At 45.1% G+C, this 22048-nt stretch overlaps 3 protein-coding genes across 5 annotated transcripts; 2 read left to right on the top strand and 1 right to left on the bottom strand.

The window, feature by feature from the left end:
• Nucleotides 1-2611: 2611 nt before the first annotated feature.
• hlfa (HLF transcription factor, PAR bZIP family member a) lies at nt 2612-11072 on the top strand. Its single transcript, XM_076142867.1, has 4 exons — nt 2612-2852; nt 3381-3740; nt 8531-8745; nt 9340-11072. The coding sequence occupies exons 1-4, from the start codon at nt 2738-2740 to the stop codon at nt 9553-9555; spliced, it is 906 nt and encodes a 301-aa protein (XP_075998982.1). The 5' UTR covers nt 2612-2737; the 3' UTR covers nt 9556-11072.
• A 2445-nt stretch (nt 11073-13517) lies between these two features.
• LOC142992569 (GTPase IMAP family member 8-like) lies at nt 13518-14872 on the top strand. Its single transcript, XM_076143050.1, has 2 exons — nt 13518-13816; nt 13908-14872. Exon 2 carries the CDS (start codon nt 14072-14074, stop codon nt 14816-14818), a length of 747 nt encoding a protein of 248 aa, XP_075999165.1. The 5' UTR covers nt 13518-13816; nt 13908-14071; the 3' UTR covers nt 14819-14872.
• A 251-nt stretch (nt 14873-15123) lies between these two features.
• Nucleotides 15124-20014, bottom strand: mmd (monocyte to macrophage differentiation-associated). Of its 3 annotated transcripts, XM_076143042.1 has the most exons (7): nt 19580-20014; nt 18922-19003; nt 18590-18750; nt 17995-18069; nt 17810-17911; nt 17074-17143; nt 15124-16438 (listed from the first exon to the last, which is right to left on the bottom strand). In XM_076143042.1, the coding sequence occupies exons 1-7, from the start codon at nt 19603-19605 to the stop codon at nt 16235-16237; spliced, it is 720 nt and encodes a 239-aa protein (XP_075999157.1). In that variant the 5' UTR covers nt 19606-20014; the 3' UTR covers nt 15124-16234. The 3 variants fall into 3 exon arrangements, with proteins under 3 accessions (XP_075999157.1, XP_075999158.1, XP_075999159.1); XM_076143043.1 differs by lacking the exon at nt 19580-20014 and having other exon boundaries at nt 18590-18725; XM_076143044.1 differs by lacking the exons at nt 18922-19003; nt 19580-20014 and adding an exon at nt 18793-18915 and having other exon boundaries at nt 18590-18725.
• Between the last annotated feature and the right edge of the window lie 2034 nt (nt 20015-22048).

Genomic DNA, 22048 nt, shown 5'->3' with positions numbered 1-22048 from the left:
GTAAACCGTCCCAGTGGCTTCGCCCGCTCCTGCCGGGCGGCTCCATGACTCTTTGTTTACTTCATTTGCGGGAGATCTGCATTGAAGAATTCTCCATTGTGTTCCCACTTCCCACTCACCTGCAGTGCTCAGGATGCTGGTAGATTTGCATGGCCAGCATGTCGTTCAGACCAATTTCGAACCACGGACCAAAATGACTCTTACAATTCTGACCAACATCAATATGGGAAGTGATTTTTTTTGTGGAGTGTAATCATCATAATAATGAACATTCATATGGTAATGAACCCCCTCACACAGAGGAGCAGTTACCCTCTGTTAAACCGTGTAATCCTCTCTGCTCTCACACGCGTGTCTTTGTAGTCTGATTTCACAGGACAAAATCTCACAAATTTATTTCAGTGAACCCTTGATGAACTCTGCAGCAAAGCATTCAGCTGATCTTTCCCTGCCACACCAGGTTTATGAGGTTAATGTGTCACATATTTGCTTTGTCGTTTTACTCCCAGGCAGGTAATTGAACTATTGGATTAATACAAACCATTTCCCTTGCCAAATATGGAACTTGAAATGTTACGTACTGTACCTTTAAATGGATTGATTGTCTCTCCATAACCAATCTGATAATAACAAAAAAATAATAAAATGTTACCAATCACAGCGCTGCTAAAATTCAGATTATGACTGTGTGGGATTCCAGAGTGAGGGATTATGGGAACAGGGAAACTGATCCCTTTGTGTCTCCTCATTAAGATGCACAATTTAAAAGGAAAATTATCACAATGTTTTGACCTGGCTGACTTTCAGTTTTTAAGATGACTGCTTTGAACTTTAATGTATTCTGACGTTTGCTTTGATGAAGAATAAGAGCCTTAGTTTAATATGGTGTCAGTTTCATCAGCAAAAGGACATTTTCAGATAAATGGATTAGCTCTGCTGCAGGCTTAAGCCACGTCTGCACAGTCAGCTCTTTATTGTATCGCTTACTTTGATTTCCTCACCAGAGGTTGTTTTTTTTAAATGGAAAACATGAGATGATAATGCTACAGATTAATTAACTGTGAAAAACAAACAAGTGGGGAGGGAGCAGAGAATTTGTTGTACTATGACTCAGCCACTATGAAGTGGAGCACATGAGTTTCCATGTGCCACAGTCTGCCCAGGCAGAACTGCCATTTGTCAACAGCCATTGGCTGAAAGTAGGTCAAGTTAATTTTACGTCACTACTAACTGGACCACTACAGCCTGGTGTGTCCTCAATGCTTTTCAACAATGGAGTCAGGACACTGAATGGAAAATGAAAGCTCCGTCCACCCAAGATGTCTTTTTTATGGGGTTTTGTCAAATGAAAGATTTAATAGTGAGGACTTTTGCTAAAGCTGTGAACACATTTTATCTGAAAGAAGAAATTAGTTGTGCGACTTTGCATCCTAATAAGCGTTTTATATGATTTGTACTATTTTCTATAGTTTCCTGCATTGCCAGTTGATGTTGAGATGAGTGTTGGGCTGTCTGTACTGACAACACAGCAGCAGCACTCACACTAGACTCAATCAGGTCTCAATACAAACAATAAGTCAAGACAATCAATATGAGGACTAAAATCATTAAGCGTTTTGTGAGTGACATTGATGAACTCTACTGTTTACAGCAACACAAAGCTCAGTGGACAAAAATGCTAAGCACATTTGTAAGTGACGTGACACAGTAATGCAGTGTCACCATCAGGACACAGTGTACATTTGGCACATAGTTGGACTCCATGTGTCGGCTTGTGTTTTAAATGTACTACTTGGTATCCACTGAACTGTGACTGTGAAGTCTTTTAACTATTTAGTGTCCAGTATTTTCACAACCTGTGTAATAGACTTCTACCCTTGACTTAGGTTTTACTCTTATGTTGCAAATACCTTTTTACTATTTTACTATATAATCGATGTATTATTATAGTATTGTTTTGATATATATTTTATCTCTCACAACTCTTTATGTTGACATCTACGTGCATGTGTATGTGACAAATACATTTTGAAAAGTTTAGATAGAAAATTGTATTCTTGTTTCCGAAATCATTTACTTATAACATCTGTTTAAGTTAAAGTTAAAATCCTCAAATGAATGTGGCTGATGTGCAAAACCACCTGAGGAACATAGGGAGCTAAAGAAATTGGAGATTGGAGATGTATTGTGTATCAATTTAAAATAAGCATGACAATATATTTTTTGTCAGAATGATCATAACTCTTGAGCCTGAAATGTGAAATGAGTAATTAGATGACCGAACTAAAGCTTCAGTTTCCACGTACGCTCACCTATACATTAAAATAACGTACATCTCCCACAGCCCCTGAAGGCGGCATGTACCAAGCAAAGCGCTCAGCTCGGTGAAGCCATTAATTCGCACTGCACCCGAAGGCAGCATTGAGGCGTCTCCGCCCTCTCGCTGCTTTGACGTCACCGGCGTCCGTCTCCGCACATGGACGGAGAAGTGCTCGGCCTCCCTCCGCCTCCTCCCGCCGCTGCCGCTCCTCCTCCTCCAGCTATTTGCCAGATCGCCCCGACGACAGACAACCAGCCTGCCGCACACACAGTCTGCTGCGCGGATCTTGCTTCTCCTGTCACCCGGTGTGTTTTTCTCCGGCAAAGAATCCCACGACCGACCGGCGAGCTCGGTCGCGTTTTTCACCGGGACTTTCTGTCTTTCTGAGCTCTCTTCTCCAGCTGCCTGTCAAGACATATGGAGAAAATGGCAAGACCTCTTCCCATCAACCCAACTTTCCTACCGCCGACCCACGGTGTGCTGAAATCCCTCCTGGAGAATCCGCTAAAGCTTCCGTTTCACCACAATGAAGGTGCGTTTGAAATTGCACATTGTGACTTGATGACATTGATAGTTTTGACCGATAAATCATGAAGGACGTGATGTTATTATAAAAAAACACAAAGATGCTTCTTCATGAGGACATAACGTAAGAATGTATATTTCCTGGATAAAAGTGATTATTGCCTTGACAGACAGGTGTCAAGCTCACGCTGTTTAGGCTTAGACTGTAATTATTTGTGTAAGTATAATTATCAGTAAATATCAGCTTGTTTACATGTGTTTCGTGTGTGAGGGCACCTGTGGCTGTTTTCAGCTTGGAGGTCCCTTTGCAACCTTGAATGGGATTTTGTATTAGTAATTCTAGAAGTGGTCCATAGAGGGCGCACCTTCTGCAGCCAGTGCAGCTGTTGTTGATGCTGAAGTCGAGCCCCTCTCTGTTTGTACTGTTGAACTTCAGGACAATCTGTGATAGCTCCAACACCTGGCCCTGACTCACGCCTAGTTTCAGTGTGAACAAGAAACTCAAAATTAAATGTGTGTGTGCAAACCTTTACAGCGTTTGGAAAAGAAAAGGAGAAAGAGAAAAAGCTGGAAGATGAGAGCAGCACAGCCAGCCACCCACAGTCGGCCTTCCTGGGGCCGACCCTCTGGGACAAAACCCTGCCCTACGACGGGGACAACTTTCAGCTGGAGTACATGGACCTGGAGGAGTTCCTGTCCGAGAACGGCATTCCCGCCAACACAGCCCAGAGCAACCAAGCCTTGCAGGGAGCACCGGCGCCGCAGGCCCCCCTGCAGCAAGCCCCCTCGACGGCTCCCCCAACACCCTCCGTGGTGGACCTCAGCAGCCGGGCCACCACCTCGGTTCACACGGGCATGGTGCCCCAGAACTGCCTCCAGAGCCCCGGCACAGCAGGTATGTAAAGCATGCAGCAGAGCCTGATGTACAGTACACATGTCACACACACACACAACCACACACCTGCACATGAGAACATATGAGAGAGCACACGGAGGCCCCCCCCCCCTCCTCCACCTCTCTCCGCTCTTACCGCTGTGTACAGCTGACCAATGCTGTACTGCTGGTTTGCTCACCTGCTGCATCCCCCAAGGCGTCATCTCTCAGCTCGGTATTTTCCTTTCTTTCCTGCAGCTCACTCTGTCCTATTCACAGCGTTTGATCACAGCTTAGATGCCCTCTGACACACTTCAGCTCTGATTTATAGACAGGAAATAGACTTTGGAGTCTCAAGTCCAAGGATGCAGTAGAATCTCCATTCATTAAGCTTTGATTGGCGGAGCTGGCTTGCTGCGTGTGTGTGTGTGTGTGTGTGTTTGTGTGTGTGTGTGTGTGTGTGTGTGTGTGTGAATAAAACACAGTCTAAACCTCATTCAGCTCTTGTCCTGGATTTGAGCCCTGATCAATTAAATTCATCACATGATTTGACTAAACACTGAATATGGAAAAGACTTATTATCATAGTGAGCAGTATAATCTGATAACAATGTGGTTTTGAAATCACCAGGCACTAGAATAATTGTAAAAATGTCAAGGTTAGACCTGATGAGGCCTTTATAACAAAACATAAACATGACATAAACAAAAACCTTCACCTTTTCAAAGAGTAAAACCCAAACCACGGCACTGGAATAGGATTTGATGCAGTCTGATGATATCTGCTGTGATGGGATGGCTGATGCCAAATGGAGGTGTTGTGTCTGTAAAACGACCGTTTTACATCTCATAGTTTTGAGATTAGGACAGAAGGAAGCCTGATGAATGGTTGGCATTACACACGGTTGATCAAACTGGTAAATAAATCATCTTGTTATTGTTTATGATGCGGAAAGCGACTGCCGGTGTCTGTTCAATATGTCAGAATCAATCTATGACTTTTCCACCCGAAAGCTCTCATCCTCATGCACACATGTCTATTTGACCGCACAAATCAATTAGCTCACAGCAAAATGACCTTAAAAATATAAGTATGGCTTTGTCCAGACTGGCCTAAGTGGGTTTGAGTGTCTTCTGCTTCCCTGCTGGCCTCATGTCCTCTCCCCTCCTTCAGTCAGCAACACTGACACCAGTCACATCATGATCAGGAGGAGGAGGAGGAGGAGGACACAGACGTCTGTGCGGAAACCAAACTTTAGCCCATGTGTGTTCTGTTTGTCAGAGGGTGGCGCGTCCCCTCGGTCAGCCTCGGTCTCATTTTTCACATTTGCCGGTCACGTGATCGCGGCAGGGCTTCCTGCAGCGTGCGGGGCCATGTGAGGGACACATGCGGGCGCCGTGTGCTGTGTACGGGAGCTTATCACGGCATGAGCCTGCCACTCTCTCTCTCTTTCTCTCTCTCTCTCTCTCTTCCCCCCTCCCTCCCTCCACTCCACACTCTCTCTCACTTTCACCCGCCCTCTGCTCTCCCTTTAACACTTCCCGTGGAGTCTTCCTCTCCCTCCCTCTCCGGACTCTCTCGCCAGAGCCTGGACTTGAAGCCAAGGCACAGGCTGTACCCTGCAGAGATCACATGGACTCTAGTGTGCTTCTGTCACGTGTGCGTAATATTGTTCCAGCGAGCAGAGTCTCGTCAGGTCTACCCAGCCCGCCTCAGCCTCCACCCCCACCCCCACCCACAAAAACAACCACAATCCTTTGCTTTTCAAAGCTACACGGCCAGCAGCTGATAACGATGTTATCGCAGCAAAGTAGCGTCTCAGTGTTGTCTTTGTGGAAGCGGCCGGTGAACGTTGCTGTTTGTCAGGGCTCTGTCTCAGTGTTGGCTCAGTAGATGCATCAGAGTGCAATGCGGTCAGAGGCTAAAGGCGAAGTCAAACGCAGGAAGGGTCAAAAGGTGTGTTTTGGTGCATTCCAGGCCGTTTATCAAAGAAAAGCGGCTTAATGGAAAACACACAAGCAGCAGCAGATGTGAGGAGCTAAATGTGGAGCTCATATTTCTATACGTACGTCCACTCTGTTGACATATGTACTTATTCTGGAACGGGAAGACCGCCCTTTTCCTTTCCTTTCCTTTGTTCCCTGCAGCGGCTTGTTGGAGTTGTGTCTTGTGAGCTACAGGGTGACACCCAGGTCAAAGTTCAGGAGCTCTGTGCTTTCACATCTCAAAGTCGCTTATCACCGCAAGAGCCAATGTTGCATCTCCACAGATAAACAAACAGCAACGTAAGCTCAGTCCCGGTGATAGTTGGGGGCCTTTCTGGTGTCATTGGTGTTGGCCACCCGGGACCTGCATAGAACCGCAAGACATAGATCATCTCTAATGTACATGAACGGTTGAGTTAGATACTTAAATGCCCGCTGTTGCCTGTCACGTTATCGTCTGGGGTGTTGCTATAGCAACCATCATTACAGAATAACTCAGTTGTGACACGTGTTGTTCTTATTGTGCCGTTCATGACTGGCCGTAGTAGAAATGGGGCAGGGTTCTGACGGGGAATCATTCACTGACCCACTTTGGACGAAATTCATAAATTGCGAAAAACTCAAGCGCAATTTGTTGAAGGCAGTTGAGTGAAGGTCTTGAATGAGGCAGATTCCTGTTTCCTTTCACTTCCCCACAGCCTGGACCTCATCACCCGCCTTTGTAGGTCAATGGCGCGTCCTACCTTTCCTGCCTCGATCATTTTAGATTTCCTGTTCGGCGGGGATCTTATTATGCGAGGATTTAATACACTTGCGACAATGGCTTCCTCTAGCCTACACAACAGGGTACCTTGGTTAGGGACGAGCGCAGGTCAGTGGGTGGGATTTTGAGTGCGTGGCCATTTGTAGACGACGCAAAGTGGCCCAGTGGTTTAACGCCCCCCCCCCCCGCCCCCCACCACCACAACCACACACACACACACTAATCTGGAGATCAAGATGACTCATGAAGGCGATTATAGCCAGGCTAGTTATTTTCACTGGGAGGGACTCTGTTAAGTGTCCAGGTGATCTCCGTTTGACAGATTGGCCAAGACGGACTCTACCTGTCCTCTCTTTGTGCTTATGAATGGTGGGTGTGCTTATGGATCACATCTACAGTGACGATCTGGCCTTGATGGAGCACAATGGAGAACAATAGAATCATGTTCTGTCTAATGCTCTTAAATTCCCTCAGCCCGAGGCGGTACAGTGAATGCATTGTAGGTGTTTGTGGCGCAAACGCTCTTAAAACATACTCGGCTGAGAACAAGAACACGGCGATGTCAAGAGACGATGTTTCCACGCTCCCTTCCGCTCTTAATGAGGTGATAATTACCACCTTTGTTGGTTTGCGTGATTCGAACACAAACCCGTCTGTTCAGTGACACGCTTGGTTTTTCCTTGTGGTGCCTGATGAATTACGCTGCGTCGTTTATGTCCGATCCGGTCGCCGACGATGCTTTTTAGCTTCACCCTACCGGCTCTATAGGTGATAGAACGGACCAGCATCTACGGAACACGATCCATGAAAGACATGGAGAATCCTACTAAAGATACTTAAGTTCAGTTCCAAACAAATGTGTTTTCCTAAAGACCTGACCCTAAAACATCTTTATGTCTCCAACCAATGGGAACACTCAGCTTTTGTTGTGTTGTGTGCATAATATCAACACAAATCCATGAGGCTCTGTTAAAAGTCCTACGGACAGAGACCGTCAAATATCTCCAGAAAGTGCAAACCATAACATGTTGTTTGCTTTTCTTGCTTTCCAAAGATCTATTTGTTTCTGACGGCCCCTCCTCACATCCTCTCACAGCCCCAAGCAGAAAGCCGCCTGTGGCCCTCGCGGTGACTGAAGGTCATATCATTGACGGGCTGTCACAGCAGGCTTAAGAGTACAACAATCTAGGTCAGGTTGTACAAGTTCCTCCAATGTTCCACTTTGTTTGCGGGCGTTTGCTCTGTCGCCACGCCGCTTTCGTCACGCTCCTCTCATTGAGCGTGAAGGTGCCTGGTGCCTCCTTGTTCTCGTGTCACAGATCACTTAGATGAATCACTCTGTGTAATGTTTGGAGTCAACTTCTAGTAAAGCTGGGACTACTGGGAAGTACATCACCCTCATTCAACGACGGGAGGGTCCCCAGTTGTGACCATGCTGGGACAAAACCCTGGCCGTCTCTCTGCTGTCACACAGTCATCTGCTGAAGCGTGTCTTTACCACAAGCTTATGTCACCATCTAGTGGTTGAACGCGGCAACTACGTTTTGGTACTCGGCCTCTCCAAGTTAGAATAGAGTGTTTGCTATGTATGGTGTCACTTGTTTACTCTCTTTACTCCACCGTTAATGTCTAACAAAACGGCACGTGGCCAAGTGAGAGGCAGATGTCAATTGGAGAGAGAAGAACACCACAACTGTTCAAAGCCCCGCCCCCCCACAGTGGCCTCCTGCTCCCTGCCCTTTACAATAGGCCCTCCGGCGAGCGAAGGGTCGCTGCTCCTCCCTCGTGTTCGGCATGAAAGAGCCGCAGCAACGTTTCATAAGCAAATATCCCCCGAGTGGAATTGATGCCTCCAACTCGGCACCATTTCTGTTTGTTTTCCTTTTCATCGTAGTTGAAACCGCAGGTGGCTCCCTGCTGTTTTTCGCCACATAATTAGTGAATGCCGCCTCCGTGCCGTCTACACCCACGCCATCTCCACCTGCTTGCTTGTAAACACAATGAACGCCTGAATGCTGTGCACATTTAACAAGTTATTACTTTCCCATTTCCTCCCCCGCAGCCCTGTCATCAACTCGGGACTCTCCGAGCCCCATCGACCCAGAAACCATTCAGGTGCCCATGGCCTACGACCCCGACCCCGCAGACCTGGCTCTGTCCAGCGTGCCCGGACAGGAAATGTTCGACCCCAGGAAGCGCAAATTCTCGGCAGAGGAGCTGAAGCCACAGCCCATGATCAAGAAAGCACGCAAGATCTTCATTCCCGAGGACCTGAAGGTGACCCTTTGGTCTGACGCCTGTTTGACCTAGTTTGTTTGTTACGCAAGATTAAGATCTTTTGTTTAGGCCAAGATGTGGAGGCGCATGTTATGTAAGCAGGTGAAGCCCAAAAGGGAGGAGGACAAAGCCAAACAAGCTGCACGTAGGAAGCTCATGAGTTTGAGTGCAGGATACAACTGTTTGGTTCTGAGCGCCACGTACCAGGAGAGTTTGTTTATTTATTTCTCCAAACGCAGATTGGAACAGAAAAGACAAAAGATATATAAAGAAAGAAAAACAAACAGATGCTCGAACATTTAAAACAGATTTGTGTTTCTGTTCCAGCTTTGTTTTGTTGGTGCAGCATTAACACAAAGCCCAAACCACAATGAAGAGCAGGTCCTCGGCCTCCTACAGGGCCATAATGGAACTGCAGGAGTTGTTGCAATGAAGTGGCAAACCGCTACATTGAATTAGTGATTAGTATTTATACCAAACAAACAGAACAGATTTCAACACCTTGCGTTTATGTAAATATAAATATGCTTAGTATCATTGTGTGTGCAGCTGCTAGCCGTGTTCTAACGTGTGTGTGTTGCTCCTTCTTTGTAGGACGACAGGTACTGGGCGCGGCGCAGAAAGAACAACGTGGCGGCCAAGCGGTCACGGGACGCCCGGCGGCTAAAGGAGAACCAGATCGCCATCCGCGCCGGCTTCCTGGAGAAGGAGAACGCCGCGCTGCGCATGGAGGTAGCGGACTTGAGGAAGGAGCTGGGCCGCTGCAAGAACATTGTGGCCAAATTTGAGTCCCGGCACGGCCTCCTGTGAGCCCCCGATACCCGGACCCCAACCGTGACCACCTCTTCTCCACCCACACCCGCTCTAATCCCCCCCCCCCCCCGTACTCACCTGCCTACCTGTTTGAAGGACAATGTGTCTCTTTTGGCGGCACCCCCCGACCCCTCTACTTTCCCACACCCTCTTCCTCAACCCTTCGTCCATCCTCCAAGGCCCCCCCCTCCCTCCTCCCCCCCCGGACACAAACCTGTATGATTCTGGTATTATAACCATCATTTTGGATTTGAGTTCAATCATAAGCTTCTAATCGTCTCTTTTTTTTTCCCTTGTTTTATTTTTTTTCTGCACACACGATCCAACTTCATGTATATACACACATATACATAGATAAATATATATATATATATTCACGCGTACATTCTTCCCAGTTGTACTGTGAGGAGTTCCGAGCCGACCCACCAGCCGCGGCGTCCCTGCTCCTGCAGTGATGTCATCCTGTTTGTTGTTCACTTTCATACCAATTTTATACATAATGTTGTTTTCCCCTACCGTCACCATAGCGATGCACGATGCTGTGTTTCTGTCGTCGTCCTTTCACCGCTTCTTCTTTTGTCTGTGATGAAGTCGTCAAACTGCAGCTTTGTTACGCTGGCGTGTCTTTTCCTGCGGTGCCGTCCTGTAAATGAGTCGCCACAGGAAAAAACACTTTCTTCTTCTTCTCCTCCTTCCGTTGTGTTCGTTCGCTCGTCGCCCTGACACTGAGCAATAATTCCTGTCAGGAAAATAAACCAAACTCACTACGTAAGTGTTCATCACCCCTCCCCCCCCCCCCCCCCCCCCCCCTACATTTTGGTGCCCCGTCCTGGTTAGACCCAGTGAGCTAAAATGACCTTAGTTGACCTCTGCACTAATGCGTGTCTCACAATCTGATGCGGTGCAATGACCTTTCCTCTCACTCAAACTCTCCTCCCGCCTGATATTTATCTTTCATTTCACAGATGGAAGATTGTTGTTGTTTCCTTTTTAATATTCTGTTATTATCATGGATCCTCTTTGTCCTCCTCTTTGTTTAAACTCCAGATTGCGGACTTCTCTCACTGAATGCAAACATTAAGCGATCTTGAAAATCATGTTCTTGTTTTTGTTTCTTTTTGTCAATAATTCTTTGTTTTGTTTGCTTCAGTTTCCTTTTCTGTTCCTCGGCATGATTTTAAATACGAGCGCTTTCATTTTAGAAATAGATGCGGACCTCCTGTCGTCTCTCTCTCTCTTTCTTTCTCTCTCTCTCTCTCTCTCTCTCTCTCTCGTCTCTCTCTCTCTCTCTGTAGCCGTGTGTTTTGCCCTCTTTGGAAGATGGCTTGTATGAATGTATAAGATGTTGAAAAAGAGTTGGATGGTGTTGTCCAATACTCTGGTTCACCCAATCAATTTGTTTACTACAGACCAAACGATTCACAACAGAGACGATATATTGGTGACAAGAGATATGTTTATATGAAACGATTCTATTAGTTGTTCTTTTTGTACAGTATTTTTCCTATACATTACTGACTATGAATTTTAAAGGCACAAAAGATTCAGAATATTATTATTATTATTATTATTATTATCATAATGAATCCAAGTCTATAAGTGGGAGAAATGTGGATCTAGTGGTATTTTGATATTCTATATTAGCTAGGATGTGGTAGTTTTACAGAGATTCATGGATATACAGCAGCACCCCAAACCAACGGGGCATTATTATTATTATTACTCATATTATTACAAAGACACTCCTGCTTATGTAGGCACGGAAGGAAACTGTGATGAGGTCAAATGCAGTTCAGAGGAGAGAATGTATGAATCGCGCTTTTATCGATGAAAAAAAAAAAGAACAGATAATATTCTGACTTTCAGCGCTTTTGTTTGTAGCTGTGCAGCTCGTGAATCTTGTTCCTTTCTGAGATGAAGTTACTGTGAAGGATGGGAGAGTCTATAGCTGATTACCATCTCTGCTCCGCGTGTGTTTAGGTTCTCTTCAGCCCATGCAGTTATGGCGTGTCCCCGTACCTGAGTGATGGACACTGGGAGGCTTCTCCCGGGAACGCGGTCGTATCATGTTGTCTAGTGAGTGTAGCGTCGCTTTTCTGCAAAACTGGAGTGTTTCACGGCAAATAAACATTTAGGAGTCGTCAGTGTTTAGTTGAGAACTAGATTTAGACTGTGACGCAACTGTTTGGAACGAGACGAACCTCAGATGTCAGCCCAGATTATCATCCCGCTGATATCGGTCGACTCTGACTTGGTTTAGCATCGTCACTCCAATCCAAAGCTTTATGTTATGTAATATGACTATTTTCTAATACAGTATGTTCACTTATCTGCACAGAGATGAGCAGGGTTCATAGAGAGAAGACTGGAATGTTCCTGACTGTCTGGAGCGTCTTTCATGGAATCATCATCTATAGGATAAAGCCAATAATAATCCATACTTATCCCAAAATTACCTCACTCTCCAGTGATTTCACTACCTCACCCACAGATGGAAAACCATAATTCTGAGTCTATTCCAGTGCCTTGAACACAGCGACTGTTACCCAGTCTCCCAGCAATGTAAAGCCTCATCACAGCACCACTAGGTATAGGTTCAGATGTGCACTGAAGGGTTTTTTAGTGCAACAAATCTAACAGACGACTATTTTCATGTGTTATTTTGGACACCGCAATGGACCTGTAACCATTGTATTCATGGCAACACCAACGGACTGTTTCAGAGTGTATACAAATACATAAAGGAATATTTTATCTTGTTTGTCATGGAATGGATGCATAGCATTTATTTGTGCTGTTCAGCCCTCAGCCACTCCCGCTCTGTACTTTGTAGTGTCGAATAAACTCCCGATTCTTTTCTTCGCTGTCTCTTATTTCTCTCCATGTTTACAGAAGTCCTGAAGTGGCTGTTGAGTTAAAATGCTGGTCGTTAGGAAGACGTGTTGTCTTTCATTATTGAAATAATGAAGCCACGATAGCGGAGCAAACAATAATCATAGTTTGAGGTCTATGTTTGAGGTCTAGCAGAAATATTCGTCTGCACCGATAAGCAGTAACCCTCAAACAGTGGTACTGAAGCGCCCCCTGGTGGTAAGACGTCTGCCTGAGACTCAAAAACAATTAAAATATGCAGGAATTCTGTTTTTGTGGCAAATCATTCGAATAAAAATGGCTGAAATTGTTTTACAGCATTATTAATGTTACACAAGGAGAGATGGACGCGCTGGCTCCATCAAAAGTGTGTGTGTGTGTGTGTGTGTCCGGGTATCTCGTCTGCATGATGACAACGATGAGCCCCCATATGGAATATTATGACGTCATGTTTGACGCCATAAGAAATCAGTTATATTGGAAGAGCAGCATTACGGAGCACTCAGATGTGGCAGGGACACACACTCACTCACACACACACACATACATACATACATACATACACACATACATACAGTGGGCACAGCTCTGAAGCAATTTCCTTCTGACAGCATGGACGGTGAGTACTGAAGTTAAAGGAGGACACATCTATACCTTTTAAGGGAAACTTTAAGGCTTATTTTCAATCATATTTAAATCCCTTAGCCGGTTTCGTGAGGACATCAGACGCACTGACGTAATTTTCGTTCCTTAAGCTTTGATATGAATTCCTTACCTCTTATGAGGTATATGAACACGTAAAATGTAAATGATAGCTGCTGGATAAGAAGAAAGTATTAAAGCATTGAAGTTTGTATTCACGCTCTTTGTGTCAGTATGTTAGTGACCTGACAGAGGCCCAGTGTAACAGCAGACTTAGGCTGTATTCAGACCTGTGGTTCGTGAGCTTTGTTCCGATTCGGGGAATAATGTTTGCAAACAATCCTTGATTTGATTTGCTGGTGGTCCAAAATTTGTAAACAAACGGAAGTGACCCTCTTAACAGGAAATACTTTCCCTCATCACGCCAAACAACTTCTTTTCTCAGCGTCAGGTAAGCTTGGTTAGACATTTATAATATTTATGAGCCTATTGACATCATCATCAACTCTTTAATAGCATTTACAGAACAGGAAGTGAGTTGTATCGTTTATTGAGTCGGTTGCTTTCTCACTGCAAACGAACTGCTCAGTGGAGTGAATTGCATGCGGGCCGAGGCCAGCGTGTTCGTTTCCGGTCCCGGATCGGTTGATTTGGCCCGGACGAGTGCGATTGCGGTGTTCACACATGCCCACACACACGGACCCGATCTAGTTGGGTTAACGCTCCCGGTTTCTACACGGGCCGGGTCTGAATACAGCCTCAAATTATGTGTACGAAAGAATAACAAAAACACAAATGCACAAAGTTGCTATGACACGTTATTGTCGTTATTCCAGTGCCAGGTGACGAGCGGAGGGTTGTCCTGGTGGGCAAAAGAGGAGTTGGGAAGAGCAGCCTGGCATACACCATATTTGGAGAGCTGACAGGAGGACTCTCCCTGGAATCCTTAAGAAGCGAACGGCAAACGGGATACAAAATTGTGGATGTAAGGAGGCTTAAGATGACCGAGGCTCCTGATTTCATTAGTGCACACATGGATGAGGAGAACCTGTCTGAGTTCCTGAGTTGCACCTTCGAGTGCCTTCCTCATGCTTTCCTTCTTGTGCTGAAAGTGGAGATGTTCACACAGGAGAATAAAGATGCCGTCAACGAAATACTGCAGTATTTCTCTGAAGAAGCCCTGAAATACACTGTGGTGGTCTTCACACACGGCCACCGGCTGGATAAAAAGATGGACATCGAAAAGTTTGTTTGCAAGAATAGATATCTGAGGGATCTGCTGAGGAAGTGTGGCGACCGGTGCCACGTCATCGACAGCCAATACTGGAGAGGAGGCCAGCGAGATGAATACAGGAACAACCGCTTCCAGGTGAAAAATCTGCTCATCACAATAGAGAAGATGGTGAAGGAGAACGAAGGAGCCTGCAGAAAAGCACTGAGAGACAAAAGTCGTCTGACCCTACCGGGAGCTCTAGTGGTGGGAGCACCCATGGGTGCTTTGCTTGGAGGAGCAGGTGCAGCACTCATTCTGAAGTCTCTACACATCGCACTGACGGAGGCATACGCAGCGGTGCCGTATGTGTGTGCTGGCATCGGAGCAGCCGCTGGAGGGGCAACAGCGTTCCGTATCGCTGGAGAATCCAGAACACCACAGGACGCTGCAGTGAAGACGGCCAAGGCGTTGGGGAGGACAGGAGTCCTGTGCGCAAAGACATTAGGCCTTTGGTGGACACTTGTCAGGGAGTAAATCTGGTGTCTCCGAGTTAGAATAACAGTGGAAGTAAATGCCAAAGGGAGCAGATGCATCAATAAATGGTTTAAACCAATCATTCAGTCATTTCTACATTTATGCGTTCAATTTCAATCACTTCTGCTTTATGTCTAATCCAGTTATCAGATTACGAATTGAACAAAAAGAAAATCAGATCCATCCACCTTCAGCTTCAGATAGATTCACTTCTTCAGCCGTTTGGCCTCATGTGGCTCCAAACAGCTCCCAGCCTATAGTTTCCTATGAGAGCTCACAGATGAAGAAGCACAGACGCACCTGTAGGTCATGTAGGTTTCTTTTATTGTCACATTAGAAAGGTGATAGTCAGTGTTGTGGAGGAGCACTCGCTCAAACGCAGCACCGTTAACAAGACAACAGAGAAGACGAGACAAGTCCCTGAAAAGGCCGGGCTCGCGCACATAACGTACAAACGTTACAAAACACAGTGGTTAAGGGGAATCCATGACACAAGATTAAAAAAAACACGCGCACACACTGTTCAGGTTTTACAGAAGAGGAGGAGTCAAACACACAACGTGAAGTGAGGTTTCATAACAGAGCAGATCCTCTCCAGGACACGTGCAGGAACATTGGTCATCATAGTGGTGTGAGTCTGAAGGAGAATCAGTGGAAATGTAACATTTGAATACAGCATACAGGTCCCACTCACACACACACACACACACTATACTGCTCACTGTTCACATGGAAAAAACTGCTCTCTCTCTCTCTCTCTGCACATTTTGTACATTTCCTGAATCTCACAGCATTTGTATTCTTAACAGTGCGAGTACCGTACCGACCCAGGAGAGGGCGCTCAATCCTTACTCACCCACGCTTAACGCGCAGGTTTGGAGAGGGAGATCTGAGTTAGGATGCTAGTCGGACAGAAAAGTGTAAACCTTTTAAGAGCTGAAGATTCTCAACAATCCTCAGCATGATTTTTGAATTTTTCAGCCTTCTAAGTGCTCGCTTGACATTTCCAGTGTTTGTTCCCAGACTGAGATTGGTGAAGGATGGCGAGGACACACAAACGCACCGCAAACGGCATGACCCCTGCATGTGGAATGTGATTTTGGTCAATACAAAAAAAGAAAGAAAAAAAACTGTCAAATTTCACGAAAACTCCCAAATGTGCCGGTACAAACGGGAAAATGGGAAGACGAAATTCCTGTTAAGTACCCGCTGTTAAGAATGATTTTTTTCCTTTTTTTGGTTTAGACTGAAGTTGTAGAAAACAGCACTGGGTGAGGTTTGTTCAGTAAACAATGCCTGGTCATTTTCGTAAACTTTAATACGCCATCGCTGCAGCATCAGTGGGCAGTTTGGGGGCGAGGGGAGGGGTCCAGGCGCGCTACTCAAAAAAGGCGCCACGGTCCCATTGGGGTCCCATCAGGGCCCGCGGCGGGCGTCGCCGCTCGGGCTCTTGTAGAGGTATTTCCAAATGGCGTAGTAGTGCACGGCTGCGGCCATCGCCACGAACACGTGCCAGATGGCGTGGGCGAAGGGGATGAAGCCGTCGGACTTGAAGAAGACCACGCCGAGGCAGTAGATGAAGCCTCCGCAAGCCAGCTCGTACATGCCGTCTGTGTTGTTCTGCAGAGACACACAAACAGGACAGGCAGTTAAGTGAAGAGTCCAAACGGTGAAGCAGAAACAAACATTCAGCAGAAACAAACATTTCCTACTGCCACAACTTCCTTCCATAACATCCTATAATTTACACTTTGGTATATTTCTGTCCGTATGTTAATGCTTGGTGGTATGACGGCACTCTGTGATGTAGTGCCGTCTGTAACCACAGGAGGGCACTATACACTCAAATATAAAGATTGAAAATGGTCAAATTTCAACAAAAGCAGTAGAATTCTATCAAACAGTAGAATTCTTTCATAAACATTAACACAAGGACGTGAATACAAGAGCCATATAAAGCTACAAACTCAATTTTAACATTGAAATTCTCTTATTTGTTCCATTTATGTTGCTGAAATGAATATTTTTAACACTAAGAGCAAAAATCATTTAAATTTTGATTCTGATCGTTTGAAAATTTCTCATTTGCTGGGGACCCACAAGAGTTTGTCCCTCTAGTTTACTACAGATTGAGAACGCCCACTCATTCCTGTGTCGGCCAGAAGGAACGACAAGCGTTGTGTGGCGTTTGCTGCCTGACGGACCTTTGTGTGAGTCACAAGCTGAATGACGAAGGAGAATTGTTTGTACATTACCATGGACATCACGACTGACGCAGGGAAAAAGCCCATCATCAAATAGAAGGCCAGCTCCACCACCTTGTACCTGTGGACACAAACAAACACCGTCACGACTGGAATCACAAAGTGCAGGATAAGTTTCTATGCTGGTGATGAAGACTTCCTTTCAATGCTGCTCAGAATTTCCTTTAGGGACTGGAAAACAAAGTCAGGAGAGCCTTTTTGTGTTTTACATAAAAGCAGGTGAAGTTTGGGAAAATGACAGCATGAAATTAATTATGACAGAGCATTTGTGTTTAGTAAAGTACGGAGAGTGACTGTATGACTGAGCTGGGTGTTGCACTTTAAATCCCATTTTTTGTAATCCAGCAGAAACGCAGAGCAAAGAAAAAAGTTCTGTGTGTTTGGCTCTTGGGCCAACGCCAGCAGCCAAGCTGGACAAGTTGTGACAACCGCACCAAAGCCAGGAACGGCGATTAAATGCCCATTATTGTGAAATGAAGCACTGATGGAACCTGCCAAACCTGCTACAGACCTTCCAAGGTCAGCAGTGGCGCCCAAGGAAACAGATCTGTTTCACACCAAAGAGGGCAAACAAAGAGACAGGTGGGACGTGAACCTGTTTAAACGATTTCACAACGATTTCACAACGATTGGCTCACGGCGGCAGCATGGTTCACGCCATGTTGTTCAAACAAAAGTCCTGGAGACAGAAGCATGCATTAAGATTTGTGCGTAACTGTCGACTCACTTTTCATGATAGTTGAAGACGTAAATGGTCCCGGCTGCAGCCATCAGCCACACAATCCAGCGCATGTGTGCTGCGAGCGGGCCCAGCTCACGCAGATTCAACCTGAGTGAAACGACATCTCAGTTTAGGTTAAGAGGTTTAAGTGACAGTGCTCAGGGTCGGATCACAGTGGAAGCCAAACTTACCACGGTGTGTAGGAGGCAGCGATGAAGAAATAGATGACGACCCTGTCGCACATGTGGAAACATTGCTCCACGCCCCTGGAATGAAGGTGGAGAGGTTGTGTGTCATTATGCAAAGCCCTACATATATTTGCATGTTTCCCTCTTGTGGACGATCCGCTAGAGGTCAATCAGAAGACCTGAGGCGTCGATATTAGCAAAGACAACAACTAGCATCGCAAACGCTTCACACCAATATGGAAACTGCCATAAATGCCAAATGACACTATGGAGTGAAGCAGAACGTCACTGTCAAAGATAATAGAGAGAGGATGATGTCCACCCGATTAAAGGTGTATCATTCAGTAGCTGACATGCTTGTGGTGAATCTGCTTCACTAGAGGCCAATATTCATACAAAGAATGACTAGACTAGACTAGAATAGATTTCTAAAATTGATGAGGTCATTGACATAATTCCCGCCACTCTGCCAACAAGCCATCCAATACACCGCCCTGTCATCTCTCCCCCTGAATAATTGAGAGGAAATGGCTGCATCGGCGCCCGTACGTGAGTAGATGTCAGCCCTGCTCTGTGGCGTCGCTCGGCTTCTCCTCACCTCATGTGGCTCTTTTTCCAAGTGATGACGTGGAACACGGTGGAGACCAGGAAGAGGGCGCACAGGCCCATGCCGTACACCCACGCCGTGATCCTCTGCCATCCGCTGTCTGACAACCGGTACAGCAGCGCCATGCCTACAAAGGCCGGCACAATGAGGGGCTGCACGGACAACAGAACCACCGCACCATTACAATAACATACCAGTGCAGATCAGCAGCAAAGTGCACCACGCTGAGATTCTGCCTTTTTGTTGCTGATGAGAGACTGCGTGGGATAGAGCAATCTATCCAAACACACACACACACACACACACAGTTCTGAGCCTCTCACCGCATGAGTGTAGCAGTTTGCAGCGTGCTCATAGCAGGTGGGCTGGTAGCGGCGGTTAGCAGAAGCCGGCCTGTTCATAAACCTGTAACAAACAAGTAAACAAACAATCGCAACATAAACAAACATGGCGGGAGGATTTGACTTCCTTCCAAACATTGGTTTTGTCTGGAACGTGTCTGTCCTATGCTGAAAATGGGCAGAAATGTCCCTTTAAATATGAAATAGATATCAAAGATAAACGTTTGTTTCTACTACAAAAGCCTTAATGCAATGGAAAGGAGGATCACTTCCTTACAGATTCTTTTGGTATTTTCTCCTGAAAACCAATGTAGGGAAGTAATAACTATTTGATATAATACATTATGTATGACACAGTGAAAACAGTCTATGTTACTGCTGTACGTGTGTTTTATTGTTGTTATTGTCCTCAGTTATTATGATTCCACTGTTTAACTTCACATTTAAATAAGCTTCATTTTATGACAGCCAAGAATGAACACAGTAACAACTTTATTACAACACGAGAGAGGATTTAGCTCAACAGAACGCTGAAAAACAGGTTCGTGGTGATGAATATTCAGATTTATTTTACTTAAAATGCGTGAATGTGGCTAAACAAGCATGAGAGCCCAAAGGCTCTTCCTGCAGTCAGACCCACCTGTGAAAGCTGCTCACTCTCTTCATCTCAACGCGTTAAAGTCAGGGAGCGAATACAAACAGAGGCGATGCCAACAAAGCAAAGAAATCTCCCGAAAGCTTTCCTAAAGACGAAAACAACGAGCTTCTCGGGCAAAACCGATATAATATAAAAAAAGAAGAAATCGGAAGGCCTAGCTAGGCGGCTAACATGCTAACTTTCGCTCGTCAAGCTCACAGCAGCAGCAGCAGCGACTCGCCGGTGACACTAATACTACAACAAAGGCGCCGTTTGAGTCTTTTTCTTAATAGCATTCTGTACCAAAAGCTGCCTTAGATCCCCTCTTGTAAGCTAGAAGGTTCCATAAGCGCCAGCAAAGGCAGCACAGACCCACACGACTCCGGTAAGGCAAGCGAACCACGGCAATCAATGAACTGCTCCCTCCCCACAGCACAACTCGCCACAAATTTGTTATGTACCTCCACCCCTAACAACCGCTGCTTGCATTTTGATTGTCAGCAATTTGAACCAATGAGCTGCCGGAATGACGCACCCTCCACCAATCATAAGTAAGATGGGCGTTGTTTATTTGTGAGACGGTCTGATTGTCGACAAAAACATTTAAAATCAAAAATATACAATAAGTACATGTTAACACAGTAAAAGACGAAATAAATAAAACTGATAACAATTATATTGACATAAATATTGTTTTTAATGTCATGATACGTACTTTGAGAATACCAGTTGGAAATAATTTTGTATCACATTTACACAAGTTGTTATTGGAAATACCCTTGCTGAATTATTTGTATTATTATTTTGTCATTGAATTTTATTCTAATCTGTGTTTATTTAAATATTATTAAATATTATTAAATATATAAAATTGTTTCATTCAATTGTTTTGCGGGTATGTTCTACTATTTGTAATTTTTTGTTTGTGTGTTTATTTTTCCACATCTGCCATTATTACATATTGCGTTAACAACTGACTTACAGTTTATTTCCAACTTTTTAGACCTATATCATAAAGATTTAGGTGTACACAAAGACACCAAAGATTCTTATGGGCATTGCCACAGACAGAATTTTGCCCTTAAAGCACTTTAACACTAAATATGACTACAACAACAGATAACTCTGATATGGCTGGAGACAATGTGACATAAGCAGACACTGATCCACACAGGTATCCAATGAACACTGCACCAGTCTAGTTACATAATAACAGTGTAATTTGATCAGTGACTGTTAAACTAGAGTGTTTATGTAAGACCAGAAGGGCAAACCCAGTGTGTAATGAATTTCACACAGTTTGCTTTGTTGTGTTTGTAAATATTTCTGAACACAACATATAAATCAGAAATGAAGCCCAGAGCTATTTGACGAATCCAAACTCCTTGTGCAGTCTGTGTCGCAGCTTGAGAGGCTCGTACACATACCTGAACGAACAAGCCTAAAAATCTGATATATCTGGCTGTGCGACGTCCGGAGGAACAATTACCAGTACAAGCAGGGAAGGGGTTTGATTCAGAGTATGAGAAAGAGCTCATTGTCTGTGAACAGTGGCTAATGTTCAGGCTCTGGGGTTCTAAAAGCACATTAGAGCAGAGAGTGTGAGAGTGCTGAAGGCCACACGTCAGGAGAATAGTATCTCCTTGTTTCTGGCTGAGGTGCCTGTTTCCCTGTGGTGCCACGCCAACACCTCTAATGTGATACAGACCTGAGAGCTGCAGGTTATCAGAGGCTCTCAGCGGCTCAATATAGCTTCCTGTCGTGGTGTAAACAATCTAGTGTCTGACTCGCACCGATCCCCCCCTCCTGAGTGTGTTGTGAATGATGTTTCAACTGTCACACTCGCCACACACAGACAGATGTATCAGTTAACCCTGTTGTTCACCGCACAGAGCACACAGCCAGTCTCTTTATGATTGTATAAGACAGAGCGAACGTGTGGCTCAAAGCTCCTACTGCTACCAACCAGGCCAGACAGAGCAACAGTATTATTGCACTTTTTTTTTTTTCACATTTTTTTTTCCATCTTTAATTCAATCACTCACACAATAAAATAGTTTGTCTGAAAAATCCCATACTTGCAGACATAGCTGAGATGTCATAAACCTACTGAATTGCAGTGAACTTCTTCAAAGTTACCATTTTATTTGTAACATTGGGTTCCGTGTATTGTTGTCACGGTGGGGCATTAATTAGCGGAACGCCGGAAGCGGACACGCTGTGTGTGTGTGTGTGCGTGCGTGCGTGCGTGCGTGCGTGCCTCTCTCCCTTTACTTAATTAATAAATTTAAATTTGGATTATTCCTATTTTTCATTACTTAATTGCTATCACTAATTGCTAATTGCTATCTTACACTGTTTTTTTTAAATCAATTTTGAGCTAAAACAAATAATCCTAAATGCCGTTTAATGTCAATCACATCCGTCAATTATCCTTTTTCCTCCTTTCCTTCACGCTAACAAGGAGCTAGA

Source organism: Genypterus blacodes, unplaced genomic scaffold (assembly GCF_046128005.1).
Source record: "Genypterus blacodes isolate CSIRO-AG114 ecotype Tasmania unplaced genomic scaffold, CSIRO-AGI_Gbla_v1 ptg000022l_1, whole genome shotgun sequence".
NCBI classification, from domain to species: domain Eukaryota; kingdom Metazoa; phylum Chordata; class Actinopteri; order Ophidiiformes; family Ophidiidae; genus Genypterus; species Genypterus blacodes.
Note: the sequence above shows the minus strand (reverse complement) of the source record. Positions and strands in the feature narration are given on the sequence as shown.

What these genes read in the sequence shown, in the direction of transcription:
- hlfa (XM_076142867.1), top strand. Translation starts at nt 2,738, where the DNA reads ATGGAGAAAATGGCAAGACCTCTTCCCATCAACCCAACTTTCCTACCG. An exon ending in TCCGTTTCACCACAATGAAG is followed by an intron (nt 2,853 to 3,380) that starts GTGCGTTTGAAA and finishes AAACCTTTACAG; the next exon opens with CGTTTGGAAAAGAAAAGGAG. An exon ending in TCATTCCCGAGGACCTGAAG is followed by an intron (nt 8,746 to 9,339) that starts GTGACCCTTTGG and finishes CCTTCTTTGTAG; the next exon opens with GACGACAGGTACTGGGCGCG.
- LOC142992569 (XM_076143050.1), top strand. Translation starts at nt 14,072, where the DNA reads ATGACCGAGGCTCCTGATTTCATTAGTGCACACATGGATGAGGAGAAC.
- mmd (XM_076143042.1), bottom strand. Translation starts at nt 19,605, where the DNA reads ATGAAGAGAGTGAGCAGCTTTCACAG. An exon ending in CAAACTGCTACACTCATGCG is followed by an intron (nt 18,751 to 18,921) that starts GTGAGAGGCTCA and finishes TTGTCCGTGCAG; the next exon opens with CCCCTCATTGTGCCGGCCTT. An exon ending in GCTGCCTCCTACACACCGTG is followed by an intron (nt 17,912 to 17,994) that starts GTAAGTTTGGCT and finishes CGTTTCACTCAG; the next exon opens with GTTGAATCTGCGTGAGCTGG.